At 43.3% G+C, this 21,747-nt stretch overlaps 1 protein-coding gene across 1 annotated transcript in view; it reads right to left on the bottom strand.

Annotated features, from left to right (window-relative positions):
- Positions 1-581: 581 nt before the first annotated feature.
- The window catches only part of tgfbr2b (transforming growth factor beta receptor 2b), a 79,973-nt gene continuing 58,807 nt past the window's right edge, over positions 582-21,747 (bottom strand). The window contains exons 6-7 of the mRNA XM_068056463.1: positions 8,244-8,371; positions 582-5,138 (exon numbers count right to left, since the gene is read on the bottom strand). Coding sequence (XP_067912564.1) covers positions 4,932-5,138; positions 8,244-8,371 — 335 coding nt within the window. The 3' untranslated portion in view covers positions 582-4,931. The remainder of the gene's footprint in view (positions 5,139-8,243; positions 8,372-21,747) is intronic.

Below are 21,747 nucleotides of genomic sequence, written 5' to 3'. Positions count from 1 at the left end.
TCTAACCAGTAAAGACAGGACAAACATCGTGCCTGAGATAGTGAAGCAGGTGGGATTGCTGAAACATTCTCCTCTTTTTTTGGTATATTGAATATTCTTTCCAATGGTGAAGCATAGAGAAACCATTCCCACAACAGCTATTCAGAAATCTGATGAGGCCAAGCCATTGTCTCAGTTAAGGAGAGTGGGTGATAGAAACACAGCAACATAGCAATTGCTGGATGAAAAAAAGACCCAAGGCCCATTAAGTTCACCTTCTACCATCTCAGTAGTTGCATGATACAACAATAATGCTATTGTTGACTAATCATAGTAATCAATCTCTATCAATTCATCTAAAACCCATGCGAGGAAAACCCTAGTGTGGAGAGCTTTATAAACCATAGATCCTAAGTCACCTGTTCCTCCCAAGGATTTTACACTTACCTCAGAGTCATGTCTGAAATTATTCATACTGTATCCCAAAGTTTAAAAAATTCTATCGAGTTTGCATTTGAATGAATAAATACTAACTGTGTCCACAATCTCTCTGGTGGCAACAAGCAACATTGGAAGGGGATGAAAAGCACATTACAAAAAGATAAATTTAGAACTTTTCTTTATTTATACAATGAGATGCAAATAATGTTTAATTTCTTTTTAATATATACAATACACTCTTTACATTGCAAAGATAATTATTTATATATGTGTGTGCATTTACACACGTCCATATAAGATTGGATACTGCTTTAAACGGAGTAAAATATATTGCTAATCATTCAGATAAAGGTTATTTCCCTGCTGTGCCCCAGTTTACATTCATTCCTATTTAATAGACTGAAGTCCCAAGTCATTGATTCTGTAACAATTTGTTACATAATACTTCGTATTTATTACAACATCCAAAAATTAGTTACTCTTCTAAATAAATACAGAAAGATGTAATTTTATTCTGAGCAGAGTTCCTATTTAGAAAAGGAGGTTTTGCTGGATGGCCCAGGATTGATGGGGCAAAGTTACTTGGTAAAGAGTTTCACATTGACTCGTGCACAAGATTGAGGCTCAAAAATGGAAAGATACAGATGCTGTTAGATTAATGAAGTTGCTGGCCAATGTGTACATTCCAAAAAAAAATCACTGTGCATATTTTTTCAATCCATTCCTGCATCACTTTTGAGGTGGTTGAATCATTAAAGATTGGATTCATGAGACACCTGTACCAATGAAAACTTTGGTACAGTATCCTGTCTTGACAACCTTAGACATTAAAAAAAATTGTATAGTACATCAGGCAATGTATCGTGAGCATGCCCTTTAAAGGTCACAGGTCACCCATGACTTTTGTCCTGACATTGCCTGAAAGTCCCTTTAGTATCATCTCTATATAAAAGCTCTTTCAAAAGAACTGTCAGACACATTAATCCTATGAAAAAAAACCTCATGTCTTTTTTGCATAAACGTCAGTCACTTGTATTAAAACAATTACGTAGGCACTTAATATAAGTTGAGCACTCCAGCATTTACAAAAAGATATAAAAAGGATTATATGTATAGAGGAACGATTTCATAAAAATACATTCAAGCAGCTGAGAGTCCTGAACCTTGAGTAATCTCCGAGGCCCACAAAACCAATTAATAAAATGGCGCCAGTTTATATAGTCAGTTTTACATGTGTGTGCAGTTTAGATTTTGCAACATTTAAAAAGAAATCACAGTATGCAGTGAAGAACTCACAATATACTCTTTCAGTTCCAAGCAACATTAACATGTTATATGGATGTGCAAATCCCTGGACTATGGATTAGGCAACCTTGTCCGATCAAATTCTGAATGGCGCCATAGGAACTTCAGAGTTGGTCATTCAGCCCTTCAAACCTGTTCCATCATTCTATTAGACATGGCTGATTTGTATCTTAATTCCATTTATCTGCCTTGATTCTATATTCCTTAATACCATTTTTATTTTATTTTATTTTTATTTTTATTTTAAATAAATAAAAATAAAATAAAAATGGTATTAAGGAGTATAGAATCAAGGCAGATAACCATTGCCTAACAAAAAACAACTATTGAAATTTTCAATTGACCTAACCTCAAGAGCTTTTTGGGGGAAGGTAGTTACTGATTTCCACTAGCCTTTGTGTGAAGAAGTGCTTTCTGACTTAATCCTGAATGGCTTAGCTCTAATTTTAAGGTTATGCCCCCTTGTTCCGGACTCGCGACCAGAGGAAATAGTTTCTCTCTATCTACCCTATTAAACCTTAAAATCATCCAAAACACCTCAATTAGATCATTCCATAATTTTCTATACTCATGAACATAAGCCTAGTCTATGCAACCTATCCTCAAAATGTAACCCTTTTAGCCTCAGTTTCGTTCCGTAACCTTAAGCTATGATGTAGATTTGGCACTACACGATAAGGGCTGAGAATCTCATTCCTTCTTTTGATTTGGTGTTAAGAGTAGCACAATATTTTCCTCTGTTCCTCAGGTTTTAACAATGACCTATTGTTTGTACACTGTCACCAGCTGTGAGTAAAATGCCAAGGATAATTATTTTGTGGGGTAGACTGCACTACCATTGAAGCTATTTGGTTCCGAAACTAGTGGCACCACCCACCTTTGCAGTCAATCACAACTCCTCCTTGAAACTCATGTATTATTACTGGAGGTGGCTTTCTCCATTTAAATGCCCCAGTTTCACTGCTAACTAATGCTTTGACTAGACTGGTTAACAATAGTGATCCCTTGACTGATTCACATCAGACCACCATTACAACAAAGGGAGAGGTCATGGTCACTGAGTGTCTTTGGCTTAGAAGTGAATACCAGCCTGACACTGGGGACTCACTTTAGTGAGTCGAGTCAAAGCCAGACATCCTCAACATAAAAATGTCAAAAAGGAGCATAGGTTCTAACCCTGGCTCTATTTGCTCACCTCAGCCATTTACAATTGGATTCCATGTTGTGCCCACTACTTGGTCCAACAGAATTACTATACATGAGAGATTTAGGCTATGTAACATTTCTTTTTATACTAGCTGAAAAAATGTTTGCGATCATGAAGGTGCGCCTGAGTATAGTTAATATTGCAAATCATTATGCAAACCTCATCCAACCTTACCACTGATCAAGACAAACACAGATTTTGGTACAGATCAGAAAGAATTCAAATGAACCATTGCACCCCTGTTAGACCTTTCCTCACAAACTCTCACTCCCACTGCCCAGAGCACTGCTTTTATAAACCTACTCTATGACCACTGGCCAGTCAATAGAGTCCTCACCAGTCCAGATGCAAAGGACAAAGACTGTGCTTATGTGAGTCACGATATTAGACACAATTCTTAGTTTTTTTCCCCTGCACTACCATGCCCCCTCCTCCCAGCCACACTTCCTGTATGCTCCAGTGTAGCTCCATGCCATTAGCAGTCCTCCGGAACCTCCTATAAATGGCCACCTTTATCCGTGAGCCACTGTAGTGAGTATTGTTGGGGTTAAGTGGGCACTAAAAAGGTCCAAGAAGTTGTTAGATTGTCATAAGTATGCAACTAATGTCCTCTAAGGAAGAAAAACTGCCATTGTTGCTCAATCTGGCCTCATTCATGACTCCGGTTCCACACTAATGTGACTGATGCTGAACTACCCTCTGAAGTGGCCCAGCAAGCTACTCCATTGTATCCAGGCCAACTAGGAATGGGCAATTAATGCCAGCCTAGTGATGCCCATACCTTGAAAATTGTTTTTGTTTTGAGTTGACCAAAGAGGGCATTAAAACCAAGCCTAGTCCTGTCCATTTATGGAATTCCAACCACTTTTTCCCTCCCTAGCATGTGGAGCACTGCAACTGCTGCCTATCTGAGGTCACCTGCCTGAGAGAATCAAGCCTGCCCACCACCTGTTTGTATCTCAAGTGCTGCAATTACCCACTAGGCCACTGGGAGAGCTGATTTATCGCTGCATATTGTTGTTGAAAGTTGGCATCACTTGTAGCGATTTCAGACAAAGCATTAAGCTTAAGCCTGAGCTCTGTCCAATGACTGGCTCACAGACTCCAGATCAGTTGCCCTACCTATTAAATGGGCAGAAGTAGGCTGACCAAAGCATTGCGGTCATTGCTATCATCTGAATGATCATTCCCCTGTCACTTATATAAATCAATATTCCCAGTACACTATCCGGCCAGCATACCAGCTAAACCCATTTTTCCAACAGAATGAACAGATTTGCTTTTACTTCACATTGGCACAGTTTCACGCTCCAGTGAGAGGACAGTGGTGTCCCTTAGGTCAACAACAGGCATTGATCTCCAGCTGTAACATGTCAGACCTGGGTTAGGTTCCTGAAGCTCCCTTCCCTCCTCCCCGATCTCTACATCTTGCTTGAATCCATGCATCTGGTTGCCTTCAATCTTTCAATCTAGCCCACAGTGTTTTGTTCTTATTTCACAATGACAGTGGGATGTGCTAAAGGCACACCAGGTGAATTTGTTCCTATATTATACCAAACAAGTGAGTAAATGAATGAATTTTGGGGAGACAATTTTTAGGCTGCTTGTCACTGCACGCAATTCCTTAACATCATTGAACAGGCAAGCTTGTCTCTATGACTACCCTTCTTTGAATATAGAAAATAAACATTGAAAGCTCCTTGAAGTGTATACCTATATATATACCAATAAAGTGCAAGGATGAGGGTTACATGATGGAATCTTTGGTTTCCTGAGCAGTTGCTGGTCAGAAATTGAAATCCTATGACAAAACAAAATACCCCAGACTTCTTTTGAGTTTCCAGAATTCCACTCTTTTGTGAAGAATGGCCGTTCCTTCGTTAAGTGACACAAGAGTTTCTTCTGTGGGAATGAAGTGAGCGTTCCATCAAACTGCCCCCACCTGTTCACAAGTTGGCCGCTTCTTCCTCTTTGTTCTTTTTTGTCCACTCACTATTCTTTACACCACAGTGACTGCCCTTAGGTTCTGTTTGGTCTCACTGACAGAGCAATCTTCTGAAATCTTCTCCTCGGAGTAGCTCCGGCCAGACAGCTTGTCCATCTGTTCCAGATCATCGAAACGCTCCACCACACACTGTGCAGTGAGACGTGCTTCTGGATCATGGTCCCAGCATTCCACAATGATTTCACATACCTGCTGTATGAGCTGGAAGACAGGGGGAGAGGACATGAAGTTTGGATAAAAATATGCTGACTCTAATAAAGGCACATGCGGATGCAGTGTCAACCAAAAAACAATGATTACTTTCTTCAAGCTAATTACCAAATCTGCCTACAATGGTATATTTTACATCCCTCTAGGCTATTGCACAAAGTAAGTTGTTATGTTGAAGCATGCAAAGGCTGCCTTAGGTTCAGACTCCTGCAGCAGTGTCAGCCGTACCTTATCTGAACTGATGTACATTTGAGTACAAAGCACCAGCCATTGTGGAGAGGTCAGAGCAATGACTGAATCAGCCTCAGTGATATGGTAAGCGATGTGTTCTATTTTGGAAAAAGGGCCCGATTCACTTCACAGAACTAGAGGGGTAAAACATACGTGCACTTCCTGTTCCAGGCACTTCCTGCCCTACAGGAACTCACTCCAGTGCTAAATTATATCACATCTTATGTCCTTTATTAGTTTTATATTCCAATGGGTGCAGGCCAGCAACTGTGCTGATCATACCCTGATCACCAGTGCTGAAGACTGTCATTAACTAAAATTGTAGTAATTCTTACCAAGTATATTCAACTTCGGACTAAACTGCTCATTAAGACAAAAGCTAAATGCAGACTCAAATTTGAAGTATACTAAAATTATTTCCGGGGAGTGGCAAGAGGATTTGGATGGACAGTGGAAAGTAGAGGAAGGGGTAAGGCTCAAATACAAAAAAAAAATTTGACTGCCAACTCTCCCCTCTCTGGTGTCTTCTCTTCCCCACATATCGGCCAGTCCTCAAGATTTGGAACTGCTGTTGGGAATTGAAGTTAATAGGGTGAAATTTTCATCTCATTATTGCCTCTTTATCACTCAAAAACAGAGCGGGTATGGGCTGAAAATAAACTGCTATGCATTCATATATACTCAAGTGCCAGCCATTTGAAATTATATTTAAAGGGGATCCTCGGCAGCTCTCAGGGAACACTGCTTGGACTTTTGGAGACACATTTCTTTCAGTAGATGATGAGTTTTTTTTTCCATCTTAAAAGGATTTTTATGTGCTTATAATTGTTGCTGTAGGTTCTGAACTCATCAGCTGGGATTTTATGCTTGCGATGGAGGTCTCGACATCCGGAGGAAGCGATGCTGAGAACCCCGCATCTCCTCTTCTCGGGAAGGCCTGCCGAATCTAGTGCCAATCAGGCACTTAAGTGGACAGCGGCGGGCCTTCCATGTGATCAAGGACCCCATTGCTGGAAATCCCGCCCTTGGAGAGCTGCTGGCCAATCAGAGGTTGGCAGCTCTTCCACTGAGCAGCACCACCGCGGAGATAGTGGATGCTGCCGGAGCAGCACCTACAGGAGGCCCAGGAGCAGCACTGGACCCAGGCCCCAGGTAGGTCAGGGTCTCATGAGGTGGGTGTTGCGCAGGGGAGGTGGGTGTCCGCAGGTCACTAGCAAAGGCAGCGGGGTAGTTCCCAGTGGCCCTCCCATTCCCAATGCTGGGAACCCCACACGCCACCATCCCACCTGATTTTATGCTCTCCCCACCTCCAAACCCGCCGTGGGTTATAGTATAAAAATACCCCCATCTTGTTTGCTGCTCCACAGAGATGCTTCACTCTGCGACACAGAAAATATTCACGTTCCCTTTAAACTGCTGCAGCTGGCCTTTGAGAAGCTGTGACACCATCCGATTTCCTCCCACCAAATCGGTGAGCTGTCTACTGACAGTGCTACCACATGGTATGCTACAATAGTAACTGCACTTCAAAAAGTACTTCACTGGCCATGAAGTGCTTTGGGACATCCTGAGGATATGCAAGACATTATGTAAATGCAAGCTCTTTCCTTCAAATAAGCTCACCTCATGCTGTCTTGTGAGATCAGCTCATTTTTGCACCTGGACAGTGCCTGCAGTAGGTGGAGTCCCTAATAACCAGCTCCACAATGAAGTGACCGTAATAATTGAGCTGCAGAACATTAACAGGAACAGATAGACCACATACACATGTACTACATAAGCAATTAGAAAAGCAAGTAGCGTCTTTCTCAGATTGTTAAATGGGGTTTAGCTCCAATTTAGAAGGCCTTATCTCATCATACCAGCTATTCGTGGAGGTGGAATAATCAATGAATTCTAGCCTCTAACATCCAAATGACTTGCACCATCTATAGGATAAGAATGCTGCTTGAAAAATGAATGTTTTGCCAAGAGTGCTCACTGTTGTTCCTATAATAAGGTTCAAACACACATTTAAATAGTGGCTTTCACATCCTTAAGCACTTCGAAAGCACTTTTCAACCTTCTGACTCAAAGGCAAGAGTGCTATCACTGAATAAAAAGGAAAGGCCTTGCATTTATATAGTGCCTTTCATGATTTCAGACATCCCCAAACACTTTACACACAATGAAGTACTTTTGAAGTCTATTCACTTTTGTAATGTAGTTAATGTGACAGCCAATTTGCGCAAAGCAAGCTCCCATAAACAGCAGTGAGATGAATGACCACATAATCTGTTTTAGTGATGTTGGCTTGAGGGATAAATACTGGCCAGGACCTCAAAGGAGTTACCCTGCCCCTCTCCAAATAGCGCCGTAGAGACTTTTACGCCAACCTGAGACGGCAGATGGGGACACGGTTTAATGTCTCATCTGAAAGATGTACATCTGACAATGCAGCACTCCTTCAGTACTGCACTGAAGCCTTAGCTGAAATTTTGTGCTCAAGTCTCTGGAATGCAACTTGAGCACGCATCTTTTTGACTCCTAGGCAAGAGTGCCTTGGCTCGAGCACTGAGCCACGGCTGACTCTAACACTGAGGATGTGTGATTTTTGCTAGGTCTGCAGAAGGATTCAGCCTGATAAATTGAGTGGACTCTTTGTGCTACTTGCTTTCTTGCACTCCTTTGTAATTGTTGAGTGCTATCACGACAAAAGCAGGTCCCTGAGAGACTCTAGCTCTGGTGTCTATACCAGGGCTGAGAGGTAAGTCCTGGTTCATGACTCAGAACACAGATGCACTTCTTCTTAGGCAAAAATAAAAGGGATGGTCAACTCCTGAATGACATAAGATTATTTATTGGTAACAATGATGATTAAAGTACCTGGTGATTAAGCCAGCAATTAGGGATCTCAGGCCTTCCCCGATCTCTCAGAACAACATCCTTCATGCTTTCTACACAGGGATGCTCCCGGACCTTGGAACCAAAGGCAGGCTCATAGTCTTTCACTTCTGTGGAGAAAAATTTTAATAATAAATTAGGGTAGATATGGATAAACTATTTTCTCTGTTGGGGGAATCAAGAACAAGGGCACATAATTTTTAAAATTACAGCTAGGCCATTAAGGAGCAGAATCAGGAAAGAGTGGTAGCAATTTGGAACTCTCTCCCCCAAAAGGCTTGGATGCTGGAACAACTGGAGCTTCTAAGACCGAGATAGATTTTTGCTGGGTAAGGATATCAATGGATATGGAGCTAAGGCAGGAAAATGAAGTTGAGGTGCAGATTAGCCATGATCTAATTGAATGGCAGAGCAGGATGACCTACTCCTGTTCCTAATGCCCCCATATTTCTAGGCCAGAAGCTGAAAGGAGTCACAGTGAATCCTGGTATGGGTACACATATATATCTTGTTGGCATCACTTCCCTACTGGCAATTCTGATAGCTATGTAACTTTATAAGTACATTCTTTATAAAAACACATTTCCAATTTCAGTAGAAACAGTGCTCATATGAAATCATCCCACTAGCTTTGCAATTAGTGACATGTAAATTATCTTGCTATGTTTACCACCACAACCTAAGAAGCTATGGAAATCTCCTCCACAATTCCCAACTAGAAAAAAAAAGCTCATGCGAATTTGACCAGGATGCAATAACTTCTAGTATATTCTTGCACAACTATGCCCAATTTCTACACCACTTTCCAAAGCCACTGCTGCCACCCCATATAAACACATAGAAAATGTTTGTGTGATTTTTGAAATATAACTTGGCAGTCACATTCAAAAGGACAGGATTGGATAATATGAGAAATGGAAATTTCCTTGAGGTTCTACACAACTGTGGGTGGGGAGAAATGACACTGACACAGCAATGGTACCCCACTCTTGCGAGGTTGTTCTTATAGTAGAATGGTTAAGCAGCAAGTAATCTAGAGGTCAATACTTGAGCTTATTAAGGGGCAGGATCTCCGTGTTGGAGAACGGGGAACAGTTCTATTTTTTGATAATCAGCACTGACATGGAGCACTCCTAGGTCAGGTGGAGAATGAAGCTCCTCTACTCCATCCTAATAACAATGTAAGCCTAGTCTCAAAGAATACTTCCAAAAGCACAAGTGTGAAACTTTCATTTCTTCCATAGAATGGTACAGCACAAAAGGAGGCTGTTTATGTTAATGGTAGGTTTATTATGTTGTTAAAGATACACAGGTGAAGGGCATTGTCTAAGGACTTAGAGCAGATATAAAGAGAGCCTGCCTGGACATGGGGGTTTGGGGTATGAGGCAGAGATATGTAATGCTGCATTCTGTGAATAAACAGACTATCAAGAAAAGGAACAAAAACAAGAAATGCTGGATTCACTCAGCAGGTCTGGCAGCATCTGTAGAAAGAGAAGCAGAGTTAACGTTTCGGGTCAGTGACCCTTCTTCGGAACTCGGAGTTCCGAAGAAGGGTCACTGACCCGAAACGTTAACTCTGCTTCTCTTTCTACAGATGCTGCCAGACCTGCTGAGTGAATCCAGCATTTCTTGTTTTTGTTTCAGATTTCCAGCATCCGCAGTATTTTGCTTTTATCAAGAAAAGGATCTGTGTTTTGCTTCATTCTTCACCATTTGGCTAGGACCCATTTACCAATTTGGCTGATTGTCCCACTCCCCCTGCTCTTTCCCCATTGCCCTGAAAATGTTTTCTTTTCAAGTGTATATCCAATTCCCAGCCATCCTTTGAAGTAGATAACCAAATTAGTACATCTTGTGCTGCATTATGGGCAGTTTCAGTGATCTGGACTTGCATTTGCAGAAAATTAGTTTGAGACTGCACGAACCCAAAGCAAGAGACTTATCTCATTAGTCTAGGCTGGATTGCAACCCAGTCCCATTAAAGGGAAATGCGCTAACAAGTTGTGTCATTCCGTTCCTATGAGGAGGTAGTTGCTAAGAGCTTGTCTTTCTGCAAATTTAAAGTTTTATTAGCGTATTATCTCATTAATCATCCACTCCACAGCAGCAGACAGAGAGGACTGATATGGAACACAGGGTTCCCATTCAGTGTCTCTGGTCCACCGTGTTAGTCCGTTTCAGTTTCATGTTTACAGACCAACTATGAACTGGTATCTTGGGGTTTGCTAAATAGTTGAGGCAAAAAAAAACACACTCCAGAAAAACACTTTGATCGCAGTCTTGGTCTTTCAGAAGAATATAAGAACACAATAGGAGCAGGAGTAGACCATACGGCCTGTCGAGCCTGCTCCATCATTAAATACGATCATGGCTGATCTTTGACTTCAACTTCACTTTCCCACCCTGTCCCCATATCCCTTAATTCCCTGACCAACCAAAAATCTGTCTATCTCAGCCTTAAATATATTCAATGATGGGGCATCCACAACCCTCTGAGGTAGACAATTCCAAAGATTCACAACCCTTTGAGTGAAGAAATTTCTCCTCATCTCAGTCCTAAATGATCAGCTCATTATCATAAAACTGTGCTCCCGCGTTCTAGATTCCCCAGCCCGGGGACACAACCTCTCAGCATTTACCCTGTCAGAGTGATGTTCCAGTTAAAGTATAATAAAACCCATGTTCACTTTAGATATTACTTGTAGTCCTGTGAGTCTTACAATCGATCACAAACCAAAGGAACAAGTAACATTATACCCAGCGCTGGAACGGAACTCACTTAGGACCATTAATGTCCATCAGAAATGATTAGGCTAATGGTGCTATCTGTTTGGGTTGGATTTGAACCCATTGGCCCAGAGGAGAATGGACAGAGTTCTAATATAAAAGCAAATACTGCTGATGCTTGGAAATTTAAATAAAAACAGAAAATTTTGGAAATAATCAGCAGGCCAGGCAGCATCTGTGGAAAGAAAAACAGTTAACATTTTAGGTCGATGACCTTTCATCAGAACTGGAAAAGGTTAAAAGATGTAACAAGTTTTGGGTAATAGAGAGGCAGGGAAAGGGGAGGAGGGCAAGGAAGAACAAAACAAAAGGTCTATGATAGGAACGAAGGCAGGAGAGGTTAAATTCCCCCCTCCTCTGCCTCTGTACTTGTTTAACACCTGTTATTACATCTCTAACTTCCAGTTCTGAGGAAAGGCCATTGACCTGAAGCATAACTCTGTTGCTCTTTCCATAGATGCTGCCGAACCTGCTGAGCATTTCCAGCAACTTTTGTTTTTTTTTTCCGGACAGGGTCCTAATGCTCACTGAGTTACATAATAACAATTGTAATTTTAAACAATGCTATTATTAAGCAGAAGACACTTTGAACAGGCCTTCCTTGTTGTGCATACGCAAGCACTGAAAGATGGGGGAAAAAATGACATTACCAGATTTTCAGAAACCGATGTCACAGACTAGACCATTAATGGCAGTAAATGCAGAAAAGAAGGACGTTTTCGATAAACATCAATCACATAGACAAAAACGTACACACTATTTTTAACACAAGGCTGAATCTGCCAGGGGTGTCAATACAGGGAGCTTGCATTTCAAATTTTATTTTTTAAGAGAAACTATACAGTCGCGTGGGAATGGTTAAAAATGGTCCTAAGCTTCTTGTCAATAGCACAGCATGCTCAATAAATCTCAACATTTCAGCTTACACTTAGGTAGCTTCTTTAACATAGTAAAAAGTCCCAAGGTGCTTCACAGAATCATTATCAAACAAAATTTGACACCCAGACAGACAGGTAGGTTTTAAAGAGTGTTTTAAAGGAACAGAGAGAGGTAGAGGGGTTTAGGGAGGAAATTCTAGAGTTTAAGGTTAAGGCATTTGAAGGCACGGCGGCCTATGATGCACAATGAAAATCAAGGAGGCTAGAATTGAAGGAGCTCAGAGATCTTGGACAGTAAAACAACAGAAGATCAGTGGGAAGTGTTCAAAAAAAGAGTTTGGGATGCAGAACCAGTTTATACTCTAAAGGAGCAAGAGCTTTACTTGCCAAAAAAGGTAGCCACGGGCAACCAAAGAGGTAAGAGACAACATAAAACTAAAAAAAAGCATAACATTTCAAAAAGTGGCACAGATCTGGTGAATGGGTAAGATATAAAGAACAGCAAAGGGTGACAAAACAGATCTACAAAAAGTGTGTATGAAAAGAAATTTGCAAGGGATATCAAAATCAACATTTTCTTACAATTATGTTAGGAAAGTGAGGGTGGTCAAGAGCAATGTGGGCCTCTTGAAAACTGATAACAATGATATTGTCAATGAAAATAAGGAAATGGTGGAAATGCTGATTACTTTGCGTCAGTATTTATAGTAGAGGAAAAGATCAGCAGATCAAACATCCCAAGGATATACCCTTTTGTCTATGTGACTGATGTTTATTGAATTGGCATCCTGGTTGCCGCATGGGAACCACGGCACGAAAAACTGTGCGGGCTGGTTCCTGGCTTTGGGGGTAGGTAGGTCCCTCATTAAAAGGGACTTAGTGCCTGAATGAGGGACACAACATCAGTAAGGGGGGAGCCCATTGAGGGCCATCACCCTGCCCTTGCTGCTGACCATCACCCCAACAGAACCCCCACCCCCGCACTGACCTAGCTGAGACCTGGTTCTAGCGATGCTCTTTGGCCTGCGGTAGGTGCACCTGCAGCAGCAACCACCACCTCCACAGTGGCGCTTCCTTTGCCAACCTCTGATTGGCCAGCAACTCTGAAAAGGCGGGACTTCTGGCAACAGGGTCCTAGATCCTGTGGAAGGACCGCTGCTGTCCACTTAAGTGCCTGATTGGCACTAAATTTGGCAGGCCTTCCGGAGTAGAGATTTCTCCGATATCAAGACCCCCGTCACCAGGATAAAATTTCCCCAATTTAGTGTCATGGTTCAGCAAATATTAACCTAAAACTTAAACTTTCCAGTGTCACGCATATCTGTGAATCCCAGAGTTCTAGTGCAACACTCAGGCAATATAATTCTAGTCTGTCACTAAATGAAGCATTAAATGCCATATAGAAAAACACAAATGTTGGAAATGGACAAGCAGCTCAGTCATGACCAGAAAAGCGAAAGGACAATTAATGTTTTGAATGGGACCACTCAGGAAAAGCTGAATGAAATGATTCACCAAACCATTAACTTATCTTTGTCTCTCAGACACTGAATGCTGCACCTATCCAAACACTTTCTGCTTTCATCAAATGTTGTCTGTTGTGGGAAAGTGTTTGCGACGTTGAACAGAAACGAAATTGTTTTAAGTGTCCAATTGAACTGCACTGTCAGGAGAAACTCCTTTACGCAGGAGTGGTTAGAATGTGGAACCTGCGACCACATGGAGCAATTGAAGCAAATGGCAAAGATGCCTTTAAGGGGAAGCTACATAAGTTCATGAGGGAGGAAGGAATATAAGGGAGGAGGCTAAAGTGGAGCATGAACACTGGCAGAGACCAGTTGAGCCGAATGATTTATTTCTGTGCTGTAATCTCAATGGGGAGAAGAATTTTATGGTCTCCCTGTGGCGACTTTGGAGGCAGGGAGAGCATTTAATTGTGCCACCTTCCTGCCTCCACCCCAATTGAGTTCATGGCGGGAAGGCCTGTGGACAGCCTTCCTGCCCTGTCCCCAATTGAGGCTCTTAAGGCAATCAATGCCCAGTTAAGGGCTTCATCCTGCCTCCGCCGGTATTAGCGCAGTGTTAGGTGGGCCTGTTACCACTTACGGGTTGCTTGCCAGCTCCGAGGTGGTCCCTTGTTCAAAGGCCCTTAGTGCCTGATCGAGGGACCCGGCTTCAGGAAGCAGGGGGCCCACTGAGAGCCACCCCCTTGCTCTTTTTTCTCTAACCTGTCCTGTACCTGCCCTAGGAGTGTTTAATGTGATAGTGTAGGGGGTGCTTTACCCTTTATCTAACCCATGCTGTACCTGCCCTGGGAGTGTTTGATGGGATAGTGTAGAGGGATCTTTACTCTGCAGCTAACCCATTGTTTTTAAGCCTTTATACCCCAGGCCCCTTTTATTTTTGTTGAGGGTGCCTTTTTCCTCAGGCCCCCTTTATATGAATTTTATATAAGTCACTTACCCACTTGCCCTTGCTGCCAACCCCCCCCACAACCACCTGCTCAGTGAACCCCACCCTGCAAAACCCCTCCCACTATGACTCACCTGTGGCCTGGATCACTCGATGACCCTAGGCCTCCAGTGGGGCCGCTCAGTAAAAGAGCTGCCGACCTCTGATTGACTGGCAGCTCTCAGCAGGCGGGACTTCCGTCATTGGGGTCCTTAATCCCAGGGAAGGCCTGCTGCTGTCCACTTAAGTGCCTAATTGGCATGTAATGCAGAGGGGCTTCCCCAAAGGAGACAACACGGAGCTCTTGCTGGCTCTTCAGCCGGTAGCCGAAACCCCCTCATCTGTATAAAATCCCCTCCATGTAATTCGATGTACCATAGTGTTGACTAGCATTACCTAACTTTTCAAAAACAGCGCCTATTAAACCAAAGAAACCTGCTGTTGTGCCATGAAATTCAGAAAGAAGGCTTCTAATTCATGCAAACCATCTGAAAAACAAATGTCAACATTGAATTGGTCTTAAGTTGGCACTTTCTTGTAAATTGAGCTATTGACATTTCAGAGAGCGAGGACTGAGGCCATTTGTTCTGTGGTGCCCTTCAGTGTCCAGCTGTGACTGGACAGAAGCGCTTTGCCTGGTACTGTGTGTTTTGGTTGTTCTTTATTCCGACATTGAATGTTAGAACCCTCTTAACAGGATCCACCCACCTGCCGAGAGTTAAAATCTTCCCTTAATCCATTCGTTCCTGTTAAGCAGCCTTTATTCACTTAATCTGCCTGTGAACAGTTTCCCGTTTAAAAACAAATATTTCCATTATAATTGGGTTGCTGAATAGTTATCAGCTAACAAAACATGTGCCTGGGCTCACTTTCCAACATTGCTCCGCTTCCAATTGGATTATACTGTAGCTTAGGTGAAGCTTATGTCCAGGGCCTCAAGGAGACATGGAACATTCTGATCTGTTGCAAAGGCAAAGCTAGGCTAAATGCTATGAAAACTAAATCTGGGGGATGAACTTTATGATGGCGGCAGAATTCCCACCGCTGGGATGAAAACGGCTGGCAGCGAGGCCCGGGGAGGCATATTCCTGCCGGTGGCCAATAAAGTGGCCACCGCTGGGGCTGCTGTCCCTATTAAGGAGGGCGGCCCACCCCCAAAAGAGGGGCCAACTTAGTAGTACCATTGCTAGTGGTGGGCATTGCTGGGGCTGCACCTGCAGAATGAGGGCGCATTGATGGCCTTGCGCCCTCAAAGACAGGTAAATGTGGTCTGGGAATGCCAGAGCCAGACAGGTAGGCCCCGGCGAGTGGGGAGTTCGGAGGTGAGGGGGGGGGGAGTCACTGAGGGCAGGTGGTGCCATTACTGGCCTGGGTTGCTACACTCCAAGGGGCTATCTCTCTCCAGCAACAACAACAAAAAAAATCACAAAAATTGTCACTTCCTGTAATTCTGGCATTGGGACAAGTAAACTTCCTTTCCTGCTGTGGTTTTTCTCCCTGCTCCAGTCTTGCTAACATCATCTGATCTCCAGTTACAAATGAATGTGAACCGAAACGTGTGGAAACTTAAGTCTCTATGATCGCTTTCTTTTGGTTCTTTGTGTTTTTCAGATACTGATTCTTTTGAGCATGAGGCAATTTAATTCTTTGATAAATGCTTTTGGCATGCACTGTTGTGTTATTTTTTTAAACAAGCTGCTGGCTTTGGTGCCAAAATTAATAGGGCAGAGTTGGCAATGAAACAAGGAATGACGTGTCACAGAATAATTGGCCACGTAGCTTTAAGTGCTGCAAATCCACAACTCACAGCTATACTTATGTTACAAGATCCTATTACTTTGCTTGCATACGGTGAACTACATTGGCTCCTGGTCTGGTAATGCCTCGATTTAAAAATTCTCATCCTTGTTCAAATCTCTCCCATGGGCTTGCTCCTCCCTAATTCTGTAACCTCCTGCAGGATCATAGGAACAGGAGTAGGTCAGTTAGCCCCTCGAGGCTGTTGCCTCATTTAATGAGTCACCGCTGCTCTGCCCCACATCCCTTAATACATCTGGTTAACAAAAATCTATCGATCACAAATTTAAAATTAACTATTGTTCTGGAATCAAGTGCCATTTACAGAGGAGAGTTCCAAACTTCTACCAGCCTTGGTGTGTAGAAGTGTTTCCAAATTTCACTCCTAAAAGGTCTGGCTCTAATTTTTAGACAATGCTCCCTAGTCCTAGACTTCCCAACCAGCAGAAATAGTTTCTCCCAATCTATCCTATCTATTCCCGTTAATATCTTGAAAACTTCAAATCAAATTACCCCTTAACGCAAGAAGTGTCAGGAATTTTAACACAAGAAATGTCAGGAATAAGGGTGATGAACTTGGAGCATGGATCAGTACTTGGAGCTACGATGTTGTGGCCATTACGGAGACGTGGATATCACAGGGGCAGGAATGGATGTTGGATGTTCCGGGGTTTAGATGTTTCAAAAGGAATAGGGAGGGAGGTAAAAGAGGTGGGGGAGTGGCATTGTTAATCAGGGATAGTATCACAGCTGCAGAAAGGGAGGTCGTCGAGGAGGGTTTGTCTACTGAGTCATTATGGGTGGAAGTCAGAAACAGGAAAGGAGCAGTCACTTTGTTGGGAGTTTTCTATAGACCCCCCAATAGCAACAGAGGCATGGAGGAACAGATTGGGAAGCAGATTTTGGAAAGGTGCAGAAGTAACAGGGTTGTTGTCATGGGTGACTTCAATTTCCCTAATATTGATTGGAACCTCCTTAGTGCAAATAGTTTGGATGGAGCAGTTTTTGTCAGGTGTGTCCAGGAAGGTTTCCTGACTCAATATGTAGATAGGCCGACTAGAGGGGAGACTATGTTGGACTTGGTGCTTGGCAACGAACCAGGTCAGGTGGCAGATCTCTCGGTGGGAGAGCATTTCGGTGATAGTGATCACAACTCCCTGACCTTTACGATAGTCATGGAGAGGGACAGGAGCAGACGGGATGAGAAAATATTTAATTGGGGGAGGGGGAATTACAATGCTATTAGGCAGGAACTGGGGAGCATAAATTGGGAACAGATGTTCTCAGGGAAATGCACGACAGAAATGTGGAGGTTGTTTAGGGAGCACTTGCTGCGACTGCTGGATAGGTTTGTCCCGATGAGGCAGGGAAGGGATGGTAGGGTGAAGGAACCTTGGATGACAAGAGATGTGGAACAGCTAGTCAAGAGGAAGAAGGAAGCTTACTTAAGGTTGAGGAAGCAAGGATCAGACAGGGCTCTAGAGGGTTACAAGGTAGCCAGGAAGGAACTGAAGAATAGACTTAGGAGAGCTAGAAGGGGACATGAAAAAGTCTTGGCGGGTAGGATTAAGGAAAATCCCAAGGCGTTCTACACTTACGTGAGGAACAAGAGGATGGCCAGAGAGAGGGTAGGGCCGATCAGGGATAGTGGAGGGAACTTGTGCCTGGAGTCGGAGGAGGTAGGGGAGGTCCTAAATGAATACTTTGCTTCAGTATTCACTAGTGAGAGGGACCTGGTCGTTTGTGAGGACAGCGTGGAACAGGCTGATATGCTCGAACAGGTTGAGGTTAAGAGGGAGGATGTGCTGGAAATTTTGAATGATATGAGGACAGATAAGTCCCCGGGGCCAGACGGGATATCCCCAAGGATATTAAGGGAAGCGAGGGTAGAGATTGCTGTGCCTTTGGCGATGATCTTTGCGTCTTCACTGTCCACTGGAGTAGTACCGGATGATTGGAGGGTGGCAAATGTTGTTCCCTTGTTCAAGAAAGGGAATAGGGATAACCCTGGGAATTATAGACCAGTCAGTCTTACGTCGGTAGTGGGAAAATTATTGGAGAGGATTCTGAGAGACAGGATTTATGATTATTTGGAAAAGCATGGTTTGATTAGAGACAGTCAGCATGGCTTTGTGAGGGGCAGGTCATGCCTCATTGAATTCTTTGAAGATGTGACAAAACACATTGATGAAGGAAGAGCAGTGGATGTGGTGTATATGGATTTTAGCAAGGCGTTTGATAAGGTTCCCCATGGTAGGCTCATTCAGAAAGTAAGGAGGCATGGGATTCCGGGAAAGTTGGCTGTTTGGATACAGAATTGGCTGGCCCATAGAAGTCAGAGGGTGGTAGTAGATGGAAAGTATTCAGCATGGAGCTCGGTGATCAGTGGTGTTCCACAAGGATCTGTTCTGGGACCTCTGCTCTTTGTGATTTTTATAAATGACTTGGATGAGGAAGTGGAAGGCTGGGTTAGCAAGTTTGCCGATGACACGAAGGTTGCTGGAGCTGTGGATAGTGTGGAAGGCTGTTGTAGGTTGCAACGGGACATTGACAGGATGCAGAGCTGGGCTGAGAAGTGGCAGATGGAGTTCAACCTGGAAAAGTGTGAAGTGATTCATGTTGGAAGGTCGAATTTGAATGCGGAATACAGGCTTAAAGACAGGATTCTTGGTAGTGTGGAGGAACAGAGGGATCTTGGGGTCCATGTCCATAGATCGCTCAAAGTTGCCACCCAAGTTGATAGGGTTGTTAAGGAGGCGTATGGTGTGTTGGCTTTCATTAACAGGGGGATTGAGTTTAAGAGCCGCGAGGTTATGCTGCAGCTCTATAAGGCCCTGGTTCGACCACACTTGGAATATTGTGTTCAGTTCTGGTCGCCTCATTATAGGAAGGATGTGGAAGCTTTAGAGAGGGTGCAGAGGAGATTTACCAGGATGCTGCCTGGACTGGAGGGCATGTCCTACGAAGAAAGATTGAGGGAGCTAGGGCTTTTCTCATTGGAGCGAAGAAGGATGAGAGGTGACTTGATAGAGGGGTACAAGATGATGAGAGGCATAGATAGAGTGGATAGTCAGAGACTTTTTCCCAGGGTGGAAAGTGCTATCACCAGGGGGCATAATTTTAAGGTGATTGGAGGAAGGTTTCGGGGAGATGTCAGAGGTAGGTTCTTTACACAGAGAGTGGTGGGTGCGTGGAATGCGCTGCCAGCGGTGGTAGTAGAAGCAGATACATTAGGGGCATTTAAGCGACTCTTGGATAGGTACATGGATGATAGTAGAATGAAGGGTAGGTAGTTAGTTTGATCTTAGAGCAGGTTAAAGGTTCGGCACATCATCGTGGGCCGAAGGGCCTGTACTGTGCTGTACTGTTCTATGTTCTATGTCTATGTTTTAACCTTCTAAATTCCAGGGAATACAACCCTAGTTTGTTTAATCTTTCCTCGTAGCTTAACTCTTGGAGTCCAGGTATTATCATTCTAGTAAATCTACACTGCACTTGCTCCAAGGCCAATATATCTTTCCTAAGGTGTGGTGCCCAGAACTGCTCATTGTACTCAAAATGAAGCATGACTTCTACCCCCTTGTACTCTATTCCTCTAGATATAAAGACTAGCATTTCATTAGACTTTTTGATAATCTTCTGTTCCTGACATTTAATGATCGATGTACCTGGACCCCCAAGACTCTTTGGACCTCCACTGTTTCTAGCTTTTCATCATTTAGAAAGTACCCTGTTCTATCCTTTTTAGATCCAAGGTGGATGACCTCACATTTGCCTATGTTGAAATCCATCTGCCACAGTTTTGCCCATTTGCTTTTACATGCCACCTATCTTAGTGTCATCAACAAATTCAGATATGTGGCATTTTGTCCCATCATCGGAGTCATTAATAAATACGGTGAATGATTGAGACACCACACAGATCTTTGTGGGTAACCACTGGTCACATCTACCAATTAGAGTACCTGCTCAATATCCCAACTCTATCTCCTGCCACTTAGCCAATTTCCTATCTAGATCAATAATTTGCCTTCAATTCCATGAGCTTCAGCTTTAGCTAACAGTCTCTTACGAAGGACTTTATCAAATGCTTTCTGGAAGTCTTTCTGGCACAGTGGCGCGGTGGTTAGCATCGCAGCCTCACAGCTCCAGCGACCCAGGTTTGATTCTGGGTACTGCCTGTGTGAAGTTTGCAAGTTCTCCCTGTGACCACGTGGGTTTCCTCCGGGTGCTCCGGTTTCCTCCCACAGCCAAAGACTTGCAGGTTGATAGGTAAATTGGCCATTATCAATTGCCCCTAGTATAGGTAGGTGGTAGGGGAATTGAGGCAAGGTGGGGATGTGGTAGGAATATGGGATTAATGTAGGATTAGTATAAATGGGTGGTTGATGGTCGGCACAGACTCGGTGGGCCGAAGGGCCTGTTTCAGTGCTGTATCTCTAAATAAAATAAAAAAATATAAATAACATCCATAGACATTCCTCCGTCCACTACTTTAGTCACCTCTTCAAAAAATTCAACCAGCTTTGTCAGGCATGACCTGCCATTTACAAGTCCACGCAGTTTCTCTCTGAACAGCTGATAATTTTTAAGCTGTTCAGTCACCCTATTATAAACTCTAGCAATTTCCCAACAGCGGGTGTTTGGCTAATTGGTCTATAATTCTCTGAATTCCCTCTGTCTGCTTTCATAAATAGCGGAGTGACATGTGCAATTTTCCCAATTCAAGAGAACTTTGGAAGATTACAGTTCAGACATCTGCAATGTCCTCACCTCCATCCTTTAAAATGCTGGGATGGAAACCATCTGGTCCTGGAAATTTGTCACTTGTTAGAGCCATTATTTTCTTCATTACTATTATTTTGCTTAAATGAATTGTGTTGAATCCCTGTCCCCGATTCAAAAATAGTTTCCTTTTTTTGCTCTTTCATGAGATGTGGGCGTCGCTGGCAGGGCCAACATTTATTTGCTGCCCATCCCTAATTGCCCTTGACAACTGAGTGGCTTGCTGGGCCATTTCAGAGGGCCATTAAGAGTCAAGCACATTGCTGTGGATCTGGAGTCACATGTAGGCCAGACCAGGTAAGGACTGCAGATTTCCTTCCCTAAAGGACTTTAGTGAACCAGATGAGTTTTTTTATGACAATCGATGATAGTAATGGTGCCATGAAACTGAGACCAGCTTTCAATTCCAGATTTTTATGAACTAATTGAATTTATTAATTAATTGAATTTAAATTCCACCAGCTGCCACGGTGGGATTTGAGTCCTTGTCCGCAGGGCATTAGCCTGGGCCTCTCGATTACTAGTTCAGTGACATTACCACTACGCCACCGGACTAAATTTTGGCAGAGGCGGGTTGGTGGCGGGAAACCGTCCCCATCAGCCCACCTCCCCCCGCCTCCGCCACCATCTCACCCAATTTTATGCTCTCCCTGCCTCCAAACCTGCTGCAGGGAAGAGAATAAAATTCCCCCTAATATTTTTAACCAATATAAGGTAACACATGTAGATAGGTTGGACAACTACAGAATACAGTAGTACAAAAGAAAAATATGAGGATGCTGGAA

Source organism: Heterodontus francisci, chromosome 2, assembly GCF_036365525.1.
Source record: "Heterodontus francisci isolate sHetFra1 chromosome 2, sHetFra1.hap1, whole genome shotgun sequence".
Lineage (NCBI taxonomy): Eukaryota > Metazoa > Chordata > Chondrichthyes > Heterodontiformes > Heterodontidae > Heterodontus > Heterodontus francisci.
The sequence above is the reverse complement of the archived record's forward strand: the minus strand, read 5'-3'. Positions and strand labels throughout refer to the sequence as shown.